Raw genomic sequence first — 24,236 nt, 5'->3', positions numbered from 1 at the left:
AAGAACAATTTTATGAAAACTGGCCCTGCTTGGTTTAGAATTTCCAAAATAGTTTTTGTTTTTGGGAATGACAAAAAACAGAAAACATGTAATTTGACCTATTTGGTTGTAGTTTTGAAGAACAATTTTATGAAAACTGGGTTACAAGAGTTGCTATTTTCAGAGAACTACTAAAAGTTGTTTTGGGAATTCTGTGAAGAGGAGTGAAAACAAGGAGAAGTGGAAGGCCATTTTAAAAAAGGTACGGACAACCCAACCCTAATGTAAGTCAATCCCTCTTTTATAACAAATTTTTTCTCTCTCATCGCTCACTCTCTTCTCTTAACAGAAGATGTCTTTCTTTCTCAATCAAGAAGATATCTCTTTGTCGATCTTCAAGCGTTCAAGGTATACCATTGATCACTCTCTTGCTTTCAGGCCTAGGTTTCTCAACATGTGTTGTTTTAGATTGAAAAAAGGTAAATAGGGTAAAATAGCCAATTTGTTCCATCTGTATTATGCTATGTTTGGTTCGAGGGAAGGATCGAGGAGGGATGGATAAGAGGAGTGATGCAATAAGGTTTTTGTGTTTGGTTAAAGGGAAGCGAAAAGTGGGAGGAAGTAATGAGGGATGCTTCCTTTGTATTTTGTTATCCGGCCAATTTTGAGGGGAAGAGGAGAGAGAAAACAGGATAATAATTAACAATTTTTAATTCTCATTTTTAACCTTTTCAAAAAAATTCACTTTAACTAGTGAGATGTTAATAATGAGGTATCTTTCCCTTCCTTTCAACCAAACACAAAAAAATGTCATCTCATCCATCATTTCTCTTATCTGTTCCATCCAACCAAACAAAAAGTGAGGGAGACAACTTCTCTTCCCTAAGGATGCCTAATCTATTTCTCATCCTCTCCCTTCCATCTATTTTTCATTCCTCCAGCCAAAGGGAGCATAAATGATAATATCTGACATGGATAACAGTGTAATTATGTAAATGTGGGAGGTCTGACTATAATAAAGGCAAAAAATAGGGGTCAAAGTGTCTTTTACTAAAAAAAATTAATTACATTTGATCTCACGTGAAATTTGTGGGTGACTTATAAATAAATAAAAAAAAAGGAAAAAGAAAAGAAAAAAAATAAAAAAGAAAAGAAAAAGAAAAAACAAATACTTTGTGGGTGGGCAAATAACAAATATGCTAGAGAGAATCACGACATGTAATTACAGGGAGGTGCTGGGCCGGAATTTCGGCATTTTCGAAAATACCCATAATCAATAACCAGAGCCCTGCCCGTGTGTGTGCGCGCTCTGATTATTGATCGAGGAGTTGTGTGTTGAATACTGAAAGATATGGGTAGTCAAAACCAAGGTGAAGCCGAAGAGACAATGGCCAAAGTAGCAAAAGCGGCTGATGATCTCTACAACATCCGGGACACCTATTTTCCAGCAAACCCGGATGACAAAATCTCCAAATTGCAGACAGAATCAGATCTCGCTCTCAAGCTTCTCGATTCCATACCTTCAGGTACTCATTATTCACTCCCAAATATGAATTTATACACACTCATATATACACACACACACACACACACACACACACATATATGTATTCACACACACACACACATATATATACATATGTATCTTACTCGTTGATTGTCTGTTGTTTTGGCTCTCTAATAACGTAAATCATCTCAATGAACTAGAGAGGTGTCTAGAATCGGTTGAATGAAGGTTTTTGTTTTCTCGTGCCAGAAATTTCAAATATGGTGCAGGATTTTGTTTTCCTTGCTTTGTCTAATGCTCAAGCATGGAATTTATTTATTTATTTTTGCTTCTGTGTTGACAGAGAATTCAGAAAGTTTCTGGAGAATTATTAATTTATGTATTTTATTTATTTAGTTATAAATTGGGCATAATCAACGAAATGGACCTATTCAACCCATTTAGGTTTTGTGAGACCAATGGTTTGGACCTTTTACACCCCCCATGATGTCTTGTGAAAGCCGAAGAATTGGAAGGTTTTGTTAGTTCAAATGAGCAGTGTTACCATCATAATGGCAATGAGTATCTGCATACAGAGCCATGATGTATTTAGGTTGCCCAATTGCGGCGTGATCACCTGTTGAGGTCCATTTCCTGCTACTAATAGCCATTCCAGCCCCCAAAACATAATTGTAGCATCTTAATCTGTTGCAAACTCCTGCTGCTACATTCATTACCTCTTCCCTCATACGCTCTATTGAAGAGAGGTAACTGTGTGGATACTTTTACTTGATGATAATTATAAGGGCACATGGATGACATGATTTTCCTGGTAATTGGGCGACTGCATGTGCCCGGTGGTGGATTATGGGGTGCTTTAAGAGGTTTGACACCACCATTGTCAGGAAAAGGAAAACTAGTTTATCTGGTGTTTAAGTGATTGAATGGAACTTATCTGTGTTGTTTTCTACTCCCTGCATGGACCCTATCCTTCATCTTATTTCTGTTCCAGTTTCTTATTTATCATTTTTATTTAAATTGATATATTTGTGAAAATTTCTATACTGGATTTATTTTCAGAATATCTGTTAGAATGAATGTTTCATGGACATGAATAAAAAGAAACAAGATATTCTATGAAATTTACACACTATGATACCATTTATTTGTGTATTTAGCCCGATGAAAAGCTATACGTTCTTTTGTAGAACAAAGAAAAACACCAATGCATCGTGCAACATGTGAATATTTGAGAGGAAAGGTATTGGATGTGTTTCCTGATCATAGAAAAGAAGCTGAAGATCATCTCTCAAAAGCTGTAAGCAAGAGAAGCTTGTTAGTCCTTGTAGTTTTCTGTGCTGTATTGGTCATTTTGTGGTTCATATTTTGAAACTGACTAATTCATTCTCCAGGTTAAGTTAAATCCATCTCTTGCAGATGCTTGGCTATGCTTAGGTAACTCTATCTGGAAGAAGGGAGATCTTCTTTCAGCAATGAATTGCTACAAACTAGCACTAAGCAAGGTTATTGGTTGTAATCAGATTTGTTATTTTTCTTTCTAGAATATTCACAATCACATTTAGAATCCAGACCTTTCTCTCTGTATTGGCGCTAGCTACTGATACTCATTCAATCATTTGTCTCTTATGCAGGGTCCAAACAAGCGGATACTCTGTCAATTGTCAATGCTTGAAAGAAAATTGGCTCAAGGCAAGATTCTTTTCCACCAATCTTTAACTTTTCCCCTCTAGACATGATACGCTGTTTTTTTTTTTTTTTTGCTCTAGTCGAATATTGAATGGAACATTTGTCTATTTGAGATTTCACGCTAACAAAATATTTAGTAAGATGCTTAGTTGATAGCTTGTAGAAGGTGGTTTGGGATGATTCTTTTTGCCTGTAAACGTCCAACTTCACTTGGAAAGTGGAGGTGCTGGCTCCAACAGTTGCAAGAGAAACTTGTTTGTCATTCTGCGCTAATTTAAATTAGAAATGCATCAAGAGTTGCTATATTTGGAATTCTGTCCACAAAAGAAAATACGTTGAGAGTATGAAAGTTCTTTTGCATTGTGCATCCAATTTTTGTTTTCTTATTTTATTTAACTAGAACTTATATAAATCTCTTCTTCCCACAACCTTTCTTTATCGTATCTTAATTTTCCTTAATCAATAACCCTCAATTTACCTCCTTGGAACATCATTTTCAGTTCCTATAAGAAAAAACTGTCATACCTGATCTCTTTTATTACTATTATAATTAGTGTTATTCTTTTTGAAGTTCATTCCTTACCCTAAGTTCGCTACACCCATTAGCCTTGTGAAAGAACCCGTGGCTTAGTTTCATAATTATATGAACTAAGGTCACTTTAACATATTACTAAAGCTTTTTTCACGAGAAAATTGTGAAAATTAATTGGAGATTATCCAACTCAATTTAGTGTAAACAACGACACTTATTTTGATGCCAACCTTTACCTGTCATAAGAATTCTCTCTAAAAAGGCTGTTACTGGTCTCTCTCTCCCTAACCTTATTTTTTTGCCTTCCTGATTTCGAGAATCTGAATCTCCGGGCCTTGTTTGTTTGATTTTTACCTGTTTTCCCTGATGCCTCTAGTTTAGTGGCAATAGGCTTGGAGAGTGGAGATGATAAATTTTGCCGAGGTTTTGTGTTCATGACTTGCCTTAATCTTGCTGTCACTTGTCAGCTATATTTCCTGTTGTAACGTAGACCAGCTCGTAACTTTCTTTCTACAAAATTGCAATATGGAACCACTTTTTTTATTTTATTTTTTTTATATTTGCTCGAGTGAAACTGCAGAAATTCAAGAAGTAACAAAGTAATGCACAGTGACTGCCTTTCATTTGGATCAACTGGAAAAGAAAAGTTTGTTAACCATATATATGAGGACATGCCTTGTAAACATACACATTGCATAACTCTTTTATATGAGGGAAGGCAAATAGATTATGATGCATCTATGTCATCCTTATGTAAGCAGATGTTTGATATGAGGCAGCTGTAAGCACGGTCTCAAATGAAATCTTCTACAGAATATCTTGTGCAGCCTGGCCAAAGCTTAATCTGGACTCATTTTGAACCTTTTATTCCAATACTTGGTATTTTAGTCTGAGGTGGGAAGAACATTCATGGATCTTCAATCCTTGAGTAGCTGTACCTTAATTTGTGGAAAATAAAAAATTCTTGTTTTAAGTTTTATCAACCCCTTTATCTACCCATCCCTCACCAACACTCTACCACACCCAAGGAAAAAAAGCCATTACCTAGAGTGTGGGATCGATGGATTGAGTACAAACCGAATTTTTGACTTTATTTGCTCAAATTGACTGCCCTCAGACATGAAAATATGTTGTACTACTTGATAGCCCAAGTTTTGACAACTGAACTAAACAATGTCCTCTCCACAAATAAATAAATAAAGTGGAAACAAGAAAAATGGAAGTAAGAGAAACAACTCCGCACCAAATATCCTGGCACGTAGGAGCCATGTTTTTAAGTCAAAGGTGGTAGCTGGACCTATAATATGCATGCATTCTTTTGTTTACCTGATGATTTTTTTCCCCTTTTCTAGGTGCCGAGAACAAGGCAGAACGTGTTGAAGAAAGCATTCAACATGCAAGGGAAGCCATTACTCTGGATATCAAAGATGGGAATTCTTGGTGTAAGGCTTTATTTAAATACAATTTAGCAAAAACACACCTTCAAACTGTTTCAGGCTCCGTATATTATTTATAAATTTGCATAAATACATGTGTATGCATATACAGTTGTACACAGGTGTGCAAATCTACGTGGTAATTCTACTTTGCTTGAGTTTTTATAAGATCCTTGTTCATTCTACGTTTAACTCTTTCTTTTTTTGAGACTCACATCCCTACTTTTGACATGCACACACACGCACACATACTCACACACATATTGTTGTAAATCCTGCATCGTCGATCTTAGCTTTCTTATCTCATTCACAGACAACCTAGGAAATGCATGCCTCACAAGTTTTTTTGTGACTGGATCATGGGATCACAGCAAACTTCTGCAGTCACTGAAAGCATATCAAAATGCTGTACGTGTGAGCAATAATTTTCCCTATTAATCCATTTCTAAATCATCTCATGACTATGGGCTGGTTCTTACACCAATCAAGATTTTTCTGACATTCTTGTACTAAGATAACTTCTTAGCTATTTCGTAGTGATTATTCCTGATATTAGAAGTTTGGATCTATTTTTATTTTTTATGGCACATGTCAGGAGAAGGATGGAAAAATGAAGTCAAATCCAGACCTATACTTCAACTGTGCTACTGTAAGTTATGTATTTTTTACTTATCAGAAAAAAAAAAAAAAAATTGTGTATTTTTTCTTCCTCTCTCTTCTCTTAACTTCCTTTCTTACAATTGTGTGAGAAATTCATGTATTCTTACGTTGATGGGAACTTCTTGTAAACAATGAAATAGAAGTGAAGAGAGAAATAAAACAAGAAGAACAAAGATATTACGTGGTTCAGCCGCTTGGGCCTACATCCACGGCACAAAGTGCCCAAAATGCTACATCACTTTTATAATATTCTCTCTACTGATACCCAATACAATGGTGGAGGCTCCTTTATATAGGAGAAAAAATGATGAGAATGGAAAGAGATAGAAAATAGGAAGCAAGGATGATTTTTCTCCACTGATTCCTCTAGTAACAGTTAATCTTCAATAATAGGAAACAACATCAATTACTCAAAGATTTTCCTCCACTGATTCCACCATAAATTTTCAATAGAACTCCCTCAAGTAGATGAATGTCCACTCTTTCTTCCCAGTCTATTGGTTTCTGATACTTCCATTATTTAATACATGAACCAATTGACTGTTTTTATTTGTTATGGGTTACGGTTTTTCTTGCTCAAATTAATAGTTGAAGACTTAAGTGTGGATAACTGCTAGGGCGGAATATATGGAAGTGTACATTTTATATATCTAGGAGAAGCAAGTTTGATTGGGTATTACAAACCAGTGGTTATCTTGGTTGGTCACGACTTGGATGGACAGACTGAAAGGAATATTACTTATATAATAGCCAGATGGGTGATGAGAGGTTCTTTTGGAGTGTGTGATTAACATGCTTGATGGTGTGGGGTAGTATGAAATTGATGATGCTTGGTGGTGTATGGTACCATGACTTCTAAGTCCAAGAAACAACTTGTGCATATAATAGGCACTGCTATAATGAGGACGTTGAGATGAACAAGGACAAGACAGACTAATTTTTCCGCTGGTAAGGACTTTGGAGCATCATGGTTCAATTGAAGGCACTCTAGGTACAAAGGGGAAAACAAAGGCAGTGAGGGTACCCCAATGTTGCAGGATCTCTAATAAAGAATATGGTCATGGAAATAGTGGGATGGCAAGAAAGGATTCATGTGTTAACTCTCAAAAGGCTAGGATCAAAGCTGTCAAATTGAGATATTGCTAAGCTAAGTATTATATTCCAAGTTTTAAACTTAACCAAAAGATATGTATATATATATATTGATAAGTAAAAATGTATTAAAAAGCATTCAAAAGGGGAACACATCCCAAGGAACTACACAAGACTATAAAGCCACTAAACTCTCAAAGAGTTCAAAAATCAACAATCTCCTCCATGGATTTACATTTCTCCCCAAAACCCAACGAAAAGAGAAGAAAGAATAGAGAACTTAAGCGCTCCAATAGGAGTGTCCATGCCATCGAAGGATCTCCTATTTAACCAAAAGATTTTTGACTAGCAAAAACTAAAAGGCAAAGGCAGAACTAATTTCTTTTGCAATGTTTTACTCTATCAATGTTTCTTAAAATTATTTTAAGCTTCGTAAGTATCCTTCAGACTCTACTCGTATTATGGTATTCATTGGGTGTAGGAAGCTCATTAGCCTATAACATTAGATTGCCTTTAATGGTTTAACCCAATTGGTTGTCATGTGAAGTTCAACATTTCAACAAAATGGTCAATTTAATGAAGTTCTTGTTTGATTTCATTGACTATAAGTTGATTAATGTCAGGTTCTCTGGGGCAGATTGGAATATTTTTTTTTTGATAAGTAAATAATGTACTAAAAAGCATTCGAAAGGGGAACGCGTCCCTCAAAAGCTACAAAAAGGCCAAAAAGGGGCCTCTAAACCCTCAAAGAACCCAAAATATCAACAAACTTCTCTATGGATTTATAATTTCTCCCAAGAACCCAACAAAAAAGGGTGCCAATAATGGAGAATTTCAAGACCCAATAGGATTTTCCTTTCCTTCGAAACATCTCCTATTTCTCTCAAGCCAAATGCACCACCAAACACATAGAGGTGTAACCCTGCAGAAATCACGGACTTGAACCCCCAGTGAACAACCTTTACAAGCCTCAATCGAACATCTGGAAGACCTCGGCATTACCCACTGAAATCTGAACAAACCCTGGCATCAAAATCCAACAATCCCGCGCCATTGGACAATGCAAAAGAAGGTGATAAAACGTTTCCTCATCACTCTTGCATGTAAAGCACCAATTAACCGCAATCTGTCTCCTTCTTCTTAGGTTATCTCGAGTCAAAATCTTCCCTAAGATGGATGTCCATGCAAAAAATGCCACTTTGAGAGGAGCCTTCAAGCACCAAATAGTTCTCCACGGAAAAAAGGAAAGGGGGGGGGGGGGAATGGGGAAGCCACACCTAAGAGTCAGAAACTTAACCCATTATATCCTGGCGATACAAAAGCTCCAAAAAGCCAATATCATCCTCAATCTCCATTCTCCCAATCCTGAAAATGCCTCAACAAATGAACATCCAATAATGTTCTCCCACTATCAAGGCGATAGCAGTCGACCACCATAGCCTGACGATGTGAAGCAATCCGGAAAAGTTTAGGGAAAGTGAGCGCAAGTGAACGATTACCACACCAAATGTCCTTCCAAAAGCGGATTCCCCTACCATCCCGAACTCGGAACCTAACATGTTTGGAGAATTCATCCCACCCCTTCCGAATAAGTTTCCAGGCCCCAACTCCGCTTGGAAGTCTCACCTCGGAAGAGCACCAACCTCCTCTCAATATGGTGACTTCTACATTTGTGATCAGTGATGACCTTGCGAATAATAAACTTTCGTAGAAACAAATATTATTATCAATTTGTTCTAAGTAGAAAATTTAAAATTAAAAATTTTGAATACCTTAGCAGTTTTAAGAAATTTGAATTTGAAATACCATTAAAATCAAGCAGTTGAAATGGGTTACTGTGCATGTAGTATTTTCGCATGTAGTATTTTCTAAGAACTTTGTAAAATCATTTTTTAGATTGTGTTCTTTTTTGTCCTTTTGTAAATCACTTATCTTTTTAATTGTTTGTAGTGAACTATTAAATGAACAATAGTAATCTTGCCTATCCACATCTTACTATCAGCTGATTAAGTATATAATTATGTATTGTACTGTAAGTGGATTTTTTTTGCCCCCACAGGTAAACAAATATCTAGAGAACTATGAGAGGGCCCTTAGTGGATTTGAAGCTGCTGCTTTAAAGGATCCTGGTCTAAATGCAACTGAGGAGGTTCAGAAGATAGTCAATCTTCTTGAGAAGTTAGAGAACTTGTTGAAGGTAATGCATTACCCTCTTTTTACCTAGCCAATATAGTTTCTATCTGCAAACCAAGTAGTTAAACTTGCCACCGTATTGCTCTGATCTCTGTGTGTTCTTGTTTTAATGGCATATGTGATATGTGTACATTCTGTGGTTTGTACCTTGATTAGACCAGAAGAGGATAAAAGAATCCACATACATATAGGTTGTTGGTTTAGTAGCATAATGTAATTTTTACAAAAGCAGTCATTATGAATGCACACGTGAAGTTTCAAAAGTTTTGGCATTGATTTTTGTAATAATGAAATGGACGTTGGGTTGGTCTTCATCATGTACTTTCTGTGTCCAAAACCATGCTCTCATATTGTAAGGATATGGACATGGGTGCCATTTCTTAGAATGGAATTCAGCATGCTAAAGCAATATAGAAAGTTTTGAGAACCAAATAATCTCACACACACACACACTCACTCACTTAAAATTGAATTTCATGATAGGACAAAGGAAAAAAATACTATCGAATGATATATAGAAATGCTCTCAATGTTTTTTTATAGGAGATTAAATTTTAGTATAATCAATATATTGATGGTAAATACAGCAAAATATACATATCTTGAACCAAATTATTAGTTAAAAAAAAGGGTTGACTTTAAAAGTGTTAAAAATTTGACGATCACACTTTTCTTTGTATTTAAACATTTGGTCAAGAGATTAGTATATTTTCTTTTTCTCAAACTTCTTATTCTTAGTTTGTAATTAGAATACCCTTGGTTTCTAACTTATATTTTACAATTGTTCATTTGATAAAATACTTTCAATTTTCTTTTTTATTTTTATTTTTTACTTTCAATGATGATAGATTTGTAGTTCTGTTGCAAGAGAAACATAGAAATATGACTCTAGGTGTCATAACCCATAATGTTTGTAAGAACACAATGTGAGTGGTTAACTAGTGATGTTTAATCCATAATAGGATTGAAAAGCACAAATTTTCTGTTTACTTCCAATATATTAGAACTAGTCATGCAAAAATCATTGATGTGCTATGGCTCATTCTGAAACTTTTTTACTCATAGCTTGTGGTTCATTTCCTATGTTACTTCTTATAGAGAAGAAAACCATTGGAAGAAATAAAAAATAGGTATACTTATTTTTTATTTTGATTGATGACTTCTTGAATGTCAGTTGCCAGTTTTTCGTTTGCAATGCATTGCAGTAGATGCAATGCATTTTGCTTCCTGAGCTAGGGAGAGAAAGTCAGTTGCTAGTTTAACAGGGCGTTTGTTAGCATTGCAGTAGATTCATAATAGTAACTTTGTGTAATTGCCTGAGCTTGTTTACTGGAGGTGGACTTGTCAAAGCTAATGTGAGGAATGGCTTAGTTACATTTGCATTTTCGAAGAACCAGAGGGGAAGAGGGTAGGAAAATGCCTATTGCTGGGTTGCTAGTCATTTGTCTAAGGATCCTTCAGGATAATGCATTGGCTTCATCATGTTGCATCTTGGCAGAGGAGGGTAGGAAAATGCCTATTGCTGGGTTGCTAGTCATTTGTCTAAGGATCCTTCAGGATAATGCATTGGCTTCATCATGTTGCATCTTGGCAGAGGTGGGTGTCAATAAAAGTGCGGAATCCACTTTATTACGGTTTTTAGTTCAGATACTTGATTTGCCATTTGTAAGACCAGTTTGAACATCACATTGTCATGTTCAGTTTCTCTTCCAACAAATGGCTTCATTATATTAATATAATTAGCCTCTCAAAGATATATATTTGAGTTTTTTGGGTTATCAAATTCTCTCTTTAATGCTTTTTCATTACAAAGAAAAAAAAATGATAATAATTTCACTCTGAAGTCAAAATTGTATATTTCTCCAAATTGGATATGTTATTGATGGAGAACCGCCGCTACTGCATCAATTATCCTCTGTGGGATCTTACAAAATCTGTTAGTATATGCGTGTGTATTTTGCAGAGATGTTGATATTAATATTTGTATTGTAGGGACAAATTAAGGCGAAACGGCTCGCTTCTTCGGCATCAGCAGTAGCTTCTGTTAGTTGTAAGCCGATCAATTTATTTTATATGTTTTAATTTGATGGCCTCTGTACTTTCATGTGCTGTTAATACCATTTCTTATAAAATTTACTCTAGTATGCTGATTAATTTGATTGCACTTTTTTGCAAGTGAGTTCTTCATACAAAAGAGCTACTATTGATTGTCTGTCCGAGGGTCTGAACAAAACAGTTGCACTTGTGGGAAAGGTTCTATTCTTTGTTAAGCATGAGAATGTCGCTCCCCTGTAAGCTCCTGTGGTTAAAATCCCTATCTTGGTTTATCTATTTCACATTTATCTTTCTTTTTCATGTGGGTTCATGTTACAGATTGGCATTAAATCAATTATCTGTTGACAAAATTCTTCAAGAGTTAAAATTTAATACCATATCTGCAAAACTCAAGTTTAACTGCATCCAATGTAATGCTGACACATAAACATATTGGTTAAATAAAAGATAAAATCTTGAAGCACCTAACCGCTTTTGACTTCAAAACAGTTGTTTCTCCATCTGGTTCTTCTTCTACTACCCCATTCCATTTTTCCGATGCTGGCTATTATCTCCTTTGGGCCTGTCGCTCTTGGCTCTCTCAGAATTCACTCTCTATATTCCATCTAGACTCACTCTACATTTTTTTCTATTATTATTATTATTATTTTTTCTCTCTGTCTCACAAATTTCCCTCTCTATGGCATCTTTTTGGATTCTCTTTTGAACTTTTCTTTCACTGATCAAATAACAATGGATCAGTAGAAAGAGATGAAAAGAAGTGGTAAAACACCCAATAAAACGAAAATCTATTAAAAACTACTGTTAATTTTGTCAGATCTGCTGTATATAAGAGGATAATGAATCTTGAATATTAATAGAAAATGAAGGTTTGAATTTAGATTGGAAAAGGAATCAGAGGAGACCAACTTTTCCTTCCGCCCCCCAAAATATGTATGCTGAACTGTTGAAAAAAGATGAGATGGACGTTGGCGTGGTGGAGGGAAACAGACAAGTTTAAGTATCAAATGTAGAGGGAACATATTTGGAGCTTCAAGGTTTTATGTTTTTAAAACTAATATACATTGACGTTTCTGCATCTGTAAATTGGAAATTTTAAATGATTGTTTTCTCTCTCTGTGTCTGTCTTTCTCTGTCTGTCTGTCTCTGTCTCGTCTTTCCATGTTCAGTAGTGGCGGTGCTGGTTGTGAATGTGGGATGGGGGCGGGGAAGATGTCACTGATGGTAACATCATTCTCAAATTTTACTATTGAGGTGGAACTGCAATTAACATCTGTTGTGACTTTACAGATACTATTTGGTGTGTGATTCAAATCAGATATGCTATGTTCTCTCCTTGTATGGGATACACAATGATGCAGTAAGTTATTTTCTTGACTGTTGCTTGTCTCATGTGTAGAAATAAAAGTTTTTTTTCCCCCCCTTAGGAATTCTCTTGTGCAGCATCATGCAAAGCCTTATTATCTTCTTAGAAATATGAGGAAACAGTTTTGTTTGCACCCAAGAGGAGACGGAAACAGTTCTCTTACTAAAATTGCTCCATAAACTTTATAGTGGAAAAACAGAGGTGGAGAGAAACTTTTCTATTGGCAAATATCTTACATTACCCACACTTGTACAAACATTCATTGAACAAGGAAATACATGGTTGTTAACTATGAATTCTTCAATAAATCAATCAATAAGGTCACCGTTATTCCCTACCAGCAATTTAGTTGGCTAACCTACATTTGATGTATATCATTCCATTGCCTGGCCTAGCCACCAATTCTGATCCAATTAGTGTATTGAACTTGCTATGAAATTGATTCCTTTTTTTTTTTTTTTTTTGCTTTTTACTTTTTGTTGTTTTAAATTTTTTTAAAGTCTGGTATTGATACTGTTGGTGTGTCTTCTCTCGACAAGATGTTGTGCTGAATTGACATGTTTTTAGTTTCATTCCAGAATGAGATGGTCTTTGACATCGATTGATGTCTGTGCGTCACTTTTTGGGTTCAGTTAATGGTCTTTCACATGTTAATTCTTGTTTTCTTGTTCCTTGCAAGTTGCAACTAGTTCATAGGACGAGAACGGTCACAGACGGGTTCAAGAAATGACCGTTGAACCAAATTGACTGAACTTGTCTTTTGTCCATTTGCGTACTAATATAAATTTAATTACATCTTGCAGATCAAAGAAGGAGATCAAGTCACACTATTGGAGCCTTATTACCGATATGTTGATTTTTCTTGGAAAAGAAAGGTATTTCATGTATGTTGGATATTCTTGCTTTCTTTGGTTTAACTTTGCTTGATCTGGTGAAAGGAAATTTGTTCTGTGAACTTGATAACCACCCTTTTCATGGCATACTATTTTATTTGAACAAGTAAATTACAATTATAATATCTCGTTGTTTTGTTGAATTTGGAATAATTATTTCCTATACTGATATGTGAATTTTGCTCTTCTTTCCATGTACATTAAACCAGTGTTACCAGTTCAGATCAGTTCGTGTGGATTTCTTAGAGCAAATGCTTGTGAATGGGAATGCTATATCTCCTCACCAAGCGGTTCGAACTTCAATTTTGGCACAACATAAGCCTTGAATCGCCTTAACTAGTTTGAAAATGGAATATTTGTGAGTTTTGTACTTAGCTGGGGTTTTGATGATCCCCTCTTCAATTTGTATGCTGTTTTATATGTAAATAGATTAGGAACACTAGAGATGTACAAATGAATTGTGATTGCAAATTCTTGCCTCTCTATTCAAATGACACAAATGGAGAAAAAATTGGTGTGACTTATCGTGAGTCATTTGCTTGGTTATGCATATATGATACATTGGTACGTGTAATTGGAAATTCATTCTTGTGGATGATTTTTGTAATCTCTCTTTTTCCTCTGTAAAAGAGTGATTGTTGGTATGTCTAATCTAATCAACTCACTAAGGAGTCGGTAATATGATTTATGCTTGGTAACCTGGCAAGCACGGATACGGGTTACATGATTTATGATTGGTAACCTAGGAAGCACGGATATGGGGTGCATACGATATGATACAAATACGGTGATACGACAAATCTTAAAAATAAGATACGAGTACAACGAGATATTGCGCACTCACGCACGCGCGCGCGTACAAAATAATACATTTAAAAAAAAAAAAAAATCAATTTCGTGGAATATTATGAATCTAAATGCAATCATTAATATAATATAATTGTTCTTTTCATAACACAAAACAAACATCCCTAGTCATCACTTAATAAAGTTCTTTTCACAACACAAAACAAACATCTCTGGTCATCATTTAATAGATTTTGAACTTTTCTTAATAATTTATACTATGTTATTCCTGTTAAAAAAGTTATATTTTAATGTGTTATAAACTATTTGAGAAATATTAAATGCGCAGTCAAAGTATTTTGATCGGTATCGGATCCGTGTTAGAAATAAAAAATATATTTTAAAATTATGGATATGTTTAAGAGCGAATTTAGGGATTGGATTTGGAATGAAAAGAAATTTAGGCTTCATTTGTTTGGACATAAAATATTTTTCAAAAAATATTTTTTTTATTTTTTGGTGTTTGGTTGTCGTAAAATATTTATGAAGAAAAAAATATATTAAAATTTAACAAAAATAAATTATTCATCAATTTTCGGCAAGTTATTTTATATGCCCCGCTCGATGGACTCGATCTCGAGCTCGACGTAAACGTTTGCCAAACACCAACAAAGTAAAAATAAAAAAATATTTTACCTGAAAAAGAAAAATATTTTTTGTCGAAATAATTCAAAGTACCAATTCATACCATGTTTGTGGTGATCGGTTAAAATTGATGTAACCAAATTAAAAACTCGTGTACTCTTTGAATAAAATTTCTTCACATAAGAACTAGCTTGTAATACAAATGAAAATATTAAGGAAGAGATTGCATGGGGATCGCTTATACTACAAGAACATGAGGAAGTCATTTTTCTTTTGTGCTTCATTAGCTGAGCACAATTTTCAATCAACTATGGCACATGAATGTGCATAATAACAATATTTCTCACTCCAATTGGCGGGTACTATTTCTTATCAGTTCTCTCTGCATCAGAATTTTTCTGTTCCTCTCCTCGCAAAGGTTCTCTGTTCACCAGAGTTTGGGGACTTCTCCAAGGTAGTGCGAGTTAAATAGGATGGCTTCCCTTCACTCTCAAGTCAGGTGATCATGTGGGCATGGCCGGCTGGGCACAAGTGAGCCGCTAATCGTACAATCGGAATTTTTGAATATTGGAAGACTGGTTGGCCAATATCCACCGATATGTGAGGACCAGATTTCTTTTTCCATTTTCTCTATTTTTTTTTTTTTCCGTGTATTTTCGTGTTTGGGTCGTGTGGGTCCAGATCAGGTTAAGTGTTCAGAAATAGTTTCTGACACTTTTCATTTGGGGCGCATTCCATATACATGAGTGTGCATATGTGACATTTCTCAAATTTTCATTTTTCGGTATTTTTGGAAAATTTTGGATTTAATTCTTTTTCTGCCCGTTTTGCGTACCACGTAGGTTCCGAGAGTAATTTGGGACATTACTTTGAGTTTAAAACTCTTAGAAATGCATTTTAAGTTATTTAGGCGTTTTTCGATTTTTGGGACTGAGAGGTCTCGGGTGGGTCCTGCATCGGATTTTTTGCACTCGGGATTATTTTTTGGGTCTATCACATTTCATATATCATTATTTGGAGCATATTTATGTGGTTGGGTGTTTTACTTCTATCATTGTAGCATGTGTTGTGTGTATATATATGGAAAAGGGGCGAAATGGACATTTTAGGGGTCAAAATGGACCCAACTTTGACCCAAGCATTATAAAGACCGATATACAAATATTGACCCATTTCTTCTTCTTCTTCCTAAACTCTGTTCTCTCTCCCTAAACTCACTCTCTCTCTCTCTCTCTCTCTCTATTTCAACTTTCAAGCTTAAGTTTCATGCATCATCTTTCTTCATGATTTAGACTTTGCCATTGAAGGCAAAGTTAACGAGTACAACACGGGTTACGATTTGATTGGAGCCGATTTTCATTTGGACCACTTTTAGATTTTTGAAATTGGAGCTAATATTAGGGCTTTTTCTCAATTATTGAGGTAGGAGTTTTTAAAACCTATAACCTTTGATTTTTGTGAGTTATTTCTATTGTATATGTGCTATGTGTGTGTAATTTGTTAAATTGTTCATGGCTATTAGGGTTAATCAATGTGAGGCATGATAATTATGTTTTATGTGATATAATGTGTTGAATTATATGCTTACGTGAGCTATTGGGAAGTTAAATGTTTGATTGATATTACTACATGTTCTACATGCTTAAAATGCCATGATTGTGAGGTTGATTATATGAGAATTGTTGAACTAATTGTATCCAAAGCATGCTAGTATGATTGTAGTTGACACATAAATTCTCATATTCGCATGATGTTGAAATCCTTCAAATGTTCATGCATTGGCATTGTGGGAGTAATGGGAAAGTTGTATTCTTGAAACGTGGAAATGGATTTAAAAAATGGGGGTTTATTTTCAAATGAAAGTTTGAGAAAATCGGACGGCAAGGAGTCATCTTGTGTCCGTGGCGTTAATAGAACCTAGAGGAAACGTAGGGAGACTGCCCTATATGTGGTTGAGCTTCCTAGGCCCCAAATGACGCTAGGGAGTTACCTTAGGTCTGGGATAGTTAGCCAATCATTTTCTTGTGGCGTCAGGGAGTCGCTTCGGGCCTGATTACATTAACGGTTAGACGGTTGTTGTGTTTGGTAAGGATCTTGGAAAATGAGGAGTGACATTGGCAATTGCATTGGCATTGCATTAGCATCGCATTGTATTTTGTAGATTATATTCAGATTTGTGTGATGATGGGTATGTGAACCATTTTTCCCAAAGTATGCATGATCCCTCCTCTATACCCCATTCTTTGCATGTGATTCACAAGATCATTAAGGAGTGCGTTTTAGGCACTTCTTACTGAGTTATTGCGCTCACCCCTTATTATTATTTTTCAGGTCACGACAAGGAAATAATTGAAGAAGTACCCTCACATGATCATGTAATCATATTCTTTTGGGTATCATTTTGATGTAAATTGGAGCTTTGTAATGACTAGTTTGGAACGATTTAATTTTTTAATGATTCATATGAGGCTTATATTGACGTTTAATGCAGAAAAATGGTAATTTATACTTTTTGTGGGTTGGGATAGGGTATTGAAGGTCAAAATGACCAAAAGGTGTAACGGGAATAGGTGTCGGGGTAAAAAGGGCAAGGAGTCCCATTTCCGGGCAGGGTCAAGTGCTAGACCTAGGCGGACGAGCACTCATCCGACACGGGGGCATGCCGGAACACGCGCGCGGGTGAGCCTGCCATGTCCCATGAGTGCTCATGGTGGGCGGATGAGCGCTCGTTATTACAATGGGCATTATATATATATATATATATATATATATATATATATATATATATTACCTTCTTTGTTCACTCTGAGCCTCTTCGTGCGGGTCCTACATAACCTTTAGGATGTACGGGACCCAATGACTACGCCCAGTTACGAGTCGAATGGTCTAAAATGTCAATTTCTATTTTTATTTTTTATTTTTTTTTTATATACCATTTTTAGCCCTAAAATGATAACTTTGAACCAAATTGTTTCCTTTCAAATTAAAGTGACCCCAAATGTTTGTATATGACTTAGAAGGTAGTTATAAGGTCCCCAATGCATTGTACAGTCCAAAATGACCAAATTACTCCTATAACCCTAATTGGACTGGTTGAAGGTTAAAGCCGATTCTTGCACCTATAAGTAATCCAAATTGAATTGTAACATTATTATGGATACATCTGTCCTTTCTCAAAGCATTTCTTTAGCCAAAGACTCCGTTTTTTCCTCTTTTCGGATGGTAAATATTTCTCAGAACATAGACTATGAATCAAACCTAAGTTTGAATTGAAATTGAGATACTGATGTAAGTTTTTCCCTTCTGAATCTATCTGATTCATATCTGAAAGAGATTGACAACAAGTTCTTTCAAAATTGACTATTTGTCCCTCTGTTAGAGGTGTTCCAGAAATGTCTGCGATCGAGTAAATAGCTCTATGAATGAATGGATCGGATCAACTTGGCAAATGGAAAGATTTGTACAGGTTTACGCAATATTGGTCAAATAGACCATTTTACCCTTGGGTGGTTTCGGGTCGGGTCATGACTGGGTTAAGGTTTCAGATCCCGGGTATGGGTCGTTACACATATTTATCACATTAGGGCAATAGTCCATTTACTAGGACTGTGGTGCCCGGTTTGAATAGTTAGTAGAAAGTGTGTGGTGGGGATTGTGTGTGAGATGTGTTGTGGAGAGAATGGATGATACTGTATGTGTGTGTGTATAAGTGGTGGCTAAGTGCCAAACCAAACACATCCTTTCTTTTCTTTTCTCTCTCTCCTCCCTTCATTGACATTATTCCTCCAAGCTTAGAACCTCCATTTTCATCTCATTTCCTCTTGATTCTTCACTTGTTGTAGGAGAGAAAAGTGACGGGGACACAAGTGGCTACAAAACCCATGGTTTTATTTTTGATTTGGGGCACTTTGGGATTTCGGGTGGAGGCTTATGCTCAGATTCGGAGGGGACCGTTGACGTGTGTCAATAATAAAAGACCACTCCAATAAAACAAACCCTTGTCGGAGAGGGCTATATTGAGGGTGTTAAACCTCAAGGACTGTGGTGGATTGTTAAATATAAAATTATTCACAATTTGATTTAAGATGAAAGATAATTTTGGTGTTTTTCTACTTCTGAATTTTAAAGAAATTAAAGAAAACTGAAATTAAACTAAGTTATGGAGAATATGTATCAAGAAGAAAGAGAACTTAGGAATTGACTTCACTACTATCCTCATAACACGGTCAATTGTCTCAACTATAGGGGAATCCATACTTTTGTATATTTGGGAATCAAATGTCTACAATCACACTTTATTTCAATTAAGAAGGTATATATGAATAAACAATAAGCTATAACTCATCTTTGGTTGGCACAAATTTTCTACCTAATAACTCTAATTTACCATGCAGTATAACTCGTCTTCCCTAGGCATGAATTATCAAAACATTCATTCATATATTCATTAAGCACCATTGCATTATCATTACTCCTATAATCACAGAAAATAATAGAAGCTTGAATTAAATTATATTAAAAACAATTCTAAGATGAGATTAATTTCATTAAAACTGATTATAATCATTAAAACCCAATTGCTTAGTATAGATATAATCCTCGAAGGTGCTATGGTCTGCACAACATTTTGGGAGAAGGCTTTGTTCTCTAAAGAAAACTAATTATAGCAGAATCATGCTTCTTAAGGCCTATCTTATATGTGTTTGACATGTGTAGTGTAAAAGGGTTTTGTGGCAATTCTGTAAGAGGCTACCAGGTGTGGACAAGTGTAATGTGGTCCTTGTGAGAGAGTGTATTGACAGCTACATAGTGTGTGAGTGTGAAACAATAGCTATATATATATATATATATATAGTGGTGGGCTAAATGGGGGCCGTCAAGGCTGTAGGCCAAAAGAAGGTGAGTTAGCAAGGGGTAAAAAGGTACTATCACCTTTACAATGTTAGAATTACTCTCCCCGCGGATCGAAGGACCTCAGCTCATTCCTATCCATTTGTTTTAGGGCTACATCAGTAAAAGGTTTGAGTATTAAAATAATGCTACAGTTGCCTGCTAGTTTTAGGCCTAAAAAATACATTTCTAAAACTGTGATAGAAGCTGTTCTTAAGTCAAAAGTGAAGAGAAGCTAAATGAGTATTTCTGAGTATTGATTCAACTATGAAAGATCATTCTAAACTCAGAAATTACTGTGCGAGAATGTTCTCTTGAAAACCTGAAAAAGACTGGTGTTGTTGATGCAATTATGCTGCTGATGAGGTTAGATTGAAGGGTCAAATCTTGTTCTAGAGATCTCAGGTGCTGAGTGAAGATTGAAACAAGTCCAATACACCTATTTACATCTGTTGAAGTCAGGTATTAACTCAAATACTCACGACTGCAGAATATGGTACCTCAGAGCTTGTTAGTTTAGTATTTTATGGTGTAATAGTTGTTGTGCTGATATTTATTGATTATCCTGCTATGAACCTTGTGGTAAACATCTGAGCATGGTTAACTTGATGATTTGAAGCTGTTAAAGTTGGATCTATCTTAGAAAATTGACTAGTTTATGTATTGACCTTATAACCACACGAAACTAGGGTTCTAGCCTAATTTACGGTGAATTGAGATCTGAAAATGAGATACCATGTTTTTATCACTGTGATTTATATTAGAACATGTGTATAAAGCTCATACAAGATTGTGAGAAACTGAAGAAGTCCTGAGCAAAGTCAAATTTCCAGATTTGCCCTTGGAATCAGGTTGCTATTGTTCTCAGCTTAAATTAGCCTGCTGTATGTTGTGAACTTTTGAAATTTTGAAATATGTATTGAACCTTTATATCTTGCTTGGTTCTTGAATCTAATATGTTGAGTAAGTGTAAAGTAAAGTTTGGGAGTAGAGATTGTTGAGGTTTGAACTGAACAGAAGAGCTATATTGTTTGAGTATTGTGTTGCTGCCAGCTGAAGCTTATCTGCAGAAAATAAACTGTTTTGGGACTGACGTTGTTATATTTTACTTTGCTTAATGTATTCATCATTTGAGTAAGTGTGTATTGAGAATATGAAGCTGTGAGAACTTGCATTGGCTCAAGGTTCAGGTGTTTTGACATAATTACCCTTGAGAGCTTGATATTTAGGGTTTATTGTACTTTTTTTCCCCCCTAAATGAAGGAGTATATTAAAATATAAACAAAATAGTACAAAGAGATATATGAGGGTATTCCTCATAAAAACAACCATAGTCCTAAATCAGGACACTCACAAGTCCTTAACAAGGACACTCACACACTAAAAATGCCAGAAAAAGGAAAATTACTTAATGTCCTAAAGAGGAACCCCCAACACATCAAGAACTTCCCAAAAAATACATTTAGCTAATTCCTTAACCTCTCTAGCACACTTATCATGCAATCTATTGTTTCTTTCCCCACCATAAGAAATAAAGAGCAGCAGTAAAAATCATTCTAGCCATCTTCTTTGTATTCTGCCTTTGAACTTGTTGATAAAATTGTTCTATCAAATTTGGAATCCCATGAACCCTTTGCAAAGTCCACCCACAAACCTATATTGTGAACTCAAATTATTATTCTTTGCTATATTCACTGTTTCAACCTATTGAGCAAGTTTGTATTAAGATATCAAGGTTGTGGATACAGAAGCAAAGCCAGTGGTAAAGCTACAGGGTGATTTGACAGATATACCATTTTTTAGGGTTTGAAGCCTTATTTATAGAAATCTGTTATGTACTTGATGTTCATTGTCCAAGATTGATTTGAGTAAGTTTGTTGAGCTAATTAAAGGTTATGGGAACCTAGTGTGAACCATCATTGAAGCTGCATTGAAGATTGACTGTATAATCCCATTGATTGCAGAGAAGTATAAGCTAGGATTTCACATTGTTGTCTATTTAGAGCTGCGTATTCATTCTTATCTTATGTTGTAGCTTAAGTATATTGTACTTGGTGTATTGACACCTTGTTCCATTATTGATTAAGCTATTGAGAGCTTTGTGAATCCAAGCAGGGTTGCTTAGGACAGGGGGAGTGCATGTGTGCACATTGTTGAGCTTGTGTGTGTGTAGAGGCTGTGAAAGTCAGTGTCCTAACTAGTACAAGGTGTGTGCAGATAGTGGGGTAGCTGAGTGAGTAACTACTTATATACAACAAGTGGAGATGATGAGTTAGTGTGTGTGTAGAGGATGTGAAATCAATATCATTACTAGTACAAGGTGTGCATAGAGAGTGAGATAGTTGAGTGTGTAACTACCTACATACAACTAGTGGATGCTTTTATTGGTTGAGGCCAAGAACCAATGTTTTTCCTTATTGAGAGGGTTTCCTTGTAAATCTTATGTTGTGTTGAGTTTTGGTGTGTTTTGATTCTAAAGTGATCTTGAAAAGAGGAAATAATTTATTGAGACCAATTCACCCCCTCCCCTTCTTGGTCTAACACAACTAACTTAATTGCTTGGAGCCATGCAATCAATATACATAATTCATAGAAATTCCCAAAGTTAAGAACAATCAAACTATGCTACTCGGTCACATCAATGCCCTAAGGAATGATTTAGCTATACATGGAGAAGGAAGATATCATCGTTGTTGCCAAAATATTCTCCATGGACTGCCAATTGGAATCTTCAATATTCAAAACCCTAAAAGCCGCCAAGAAGCCAAGAGCCAAGAAAAGACCTTCAATGTGTCTTTTCTCTTAATTTTATAATCATCTTCAAGTCCTAATCCTTTTTAGATGGGTTTTATACTTTCTAGGGACAATTAGTCCCATAAGGAAACAAAACGGGAAGTTTTACATTATTCTCGCAACTTTTGGAAAGCTTTTTAGTGTTTTGTGCTCGGCACTAACTTTAGTGCTCGAGCATTAGGTCTTTATGCTCAAGCACTAGGTTTAAGTGCTTAATCTTTGGCTTCTGGTGCTCGAGCATTAGGCTTTAAGCTCGAGCTCTTTGATTTAAAATTTTTGAAGCGTTGTCTTCCAGGGAGGTTTGTGCTCAAGCATTAAGGTTAATGCTCAAGCATTTGGTGTATGTACTTGAGCACTAAGTAGTTGTGCTTGAGCTTTAAACACTTACTCATTTTTGCTTGATTTCTTGAACCAGTACTCGAGCATTAATATGTAGTGTTAGAGCTCTAAGGCTTGAATTTCTTTAAATTTTCCTGGTTGAACCCCAAATTGACTCGAAAGGTCCAAATTGTCTCCGTAAGCATTGGGAACACCATTCCAAGCATCAAATCCATGGAATTGTCCATATCTTTGGGTAAAGACCTATAAAGAACAAATAAACAAAAGAACCGAGATAAAGGTATCGCTAAGGCATTAGCTTATGCACGTTTAAAGGCTCGAATATGAAATATTCAACACTTATCAGCCGTAAGAGGATTTTCCACTCTCCTAGTTGACGAGCCGCTTTCTAAGTGTTTAGAAAACGGACTTTGTAATGCGAGAGGTCGCTTCGCAAGGTCAAAATATGAATGTGGTTTCGGAAGCCTTTCTAGTCAGATTTACATTTATAAAAACCACTACTACAACTAATGAAGTATAGCGAGTAGGAATTGTCCATAGAGATTATACGTGTTGGAATTTAATTTCGACTCTAATGTATCAATTGATTGCAAAAGAGAGAGATTGGTTGATTAAACTAAGATGCAAGGAAATTAGAATGCAATTAAAATAAACTAAGTTAAGTTAGGGATATAAGAGATGAGAAGTGAGGTCTTGGGGTGCATTGGAATCGCCACCAAGCTCGTTCACCAAACCACACACTTTTAACTAATTTGGGGAAAACATTCTTATGAACAAAATGCAACTACCAATTGCAATATTAAGTATGGACCATCAAATTCAATAATGAATTGCCTACCAAACCAACAATTAAATTAAGTGTACAACAACCCATCAATTCTAAGCATGACCCATCAAACTAGTCACAATTGTAGCACACATCAATCTAGAGAATCATGGAAGTTGCAATAATAAGCCATGGAATATCAAATCAAGTAAAGATTGTATGCCTACCTACAAGCATGAATTAAATTGTAGAACAACCCATCAAGCATAAGTATAATCCATCAAATTAATTGACAAACCCATCTAATAAAAACCATGTCTAGCCATCACTAGATTCTCAATCAATCATACATAAACATGCAATTAATATAGAAAATTTAGTGTAGAGATCAATTCCCAAATAATCACACATAAGACAACATGTAATCACATAGAGAATCAATAGAAAGAATTAATCCATAAAAATCAAAGGAGAACCCAAGATTCATTAAATTCACAAGGCTAAAACACTAATCACAAGATATTATTCCCCCAAAAGTATGAAAGAGATAGAGGTTTATGATAAGCGCTGAAAAGTGTGCATTTAAGCTTGAACATTCTAGGACCTTATTCAATCTTA

General features: G+C 35.5%; 1 protein-coding gene across 2 annotated transcripts; it reads left to right on the top strand.

Annotated features, from left to right (window-relative positions):
- The first annotated feature begins 1,156 nt into the window (after positions 1-1,156).
- LOC132295391 (uncharacterized) lies at positions 1,157-13,921 on the top strand. Of its 2 annotated transcripts, none has more exons than XM_059793663.1 (13): positions 1,157-1,505; positions 2,674-2,783; positions 2,878-2,988; positions 3,118-3,175; positions 5,057-5,146; positions 5,454-5,548; positions 5,736-5,789; positions 8,952-9,089; positions 11,078-11,135; positions 11,262-11,376; positions 12,431-12,500; positions 13,310-13,381; positions 13,609-13,921. In XM_059793663.1, the coding sequence occupies exons 1-13, from the start codon at positions 1,331-1,333 to the stop codon at positions 13,723-13,725; spliced, it is 1,263 nt and encodes a 420-aa protein (XP_059649646.1). In that variant the 5' UTR covers positions 1,157-1,330; the 3' UTR covers positions 13,726-13,921. The 2 variants fall into 2 exon arrangements, with proteins under 2 accessions (XP_059649646.1, XP_059649645.1); XM_059793662.1 differs by having other exon boundaries at positions 5,454-5,554.
- Positions 13,922-24,236: the final 10,315 nt, after the last annotated feature.

The sequence above is a fragment of the Cornus florida genome, unplaced genomic scaffold, assembly GCF_030987335.1.
Source record: "Cornus florida cultivar Cherokee Brave unplaced genomic scaffold, ASM3098733v1 CherokeeBrave_3.0.0_Hap2_Chr02, whole genome shotgun sequence".
Taxonomy (NCBI): domain Eukaryota; kingdom Viridiplantae; phylum Streptophyta; class Magnoliopsida; order Cornales; family Cornaceae; genus Cornus; species Cornus florida.
This window is presented reverse-complemented; position numbering and strand designations above follow the sequence as displayed.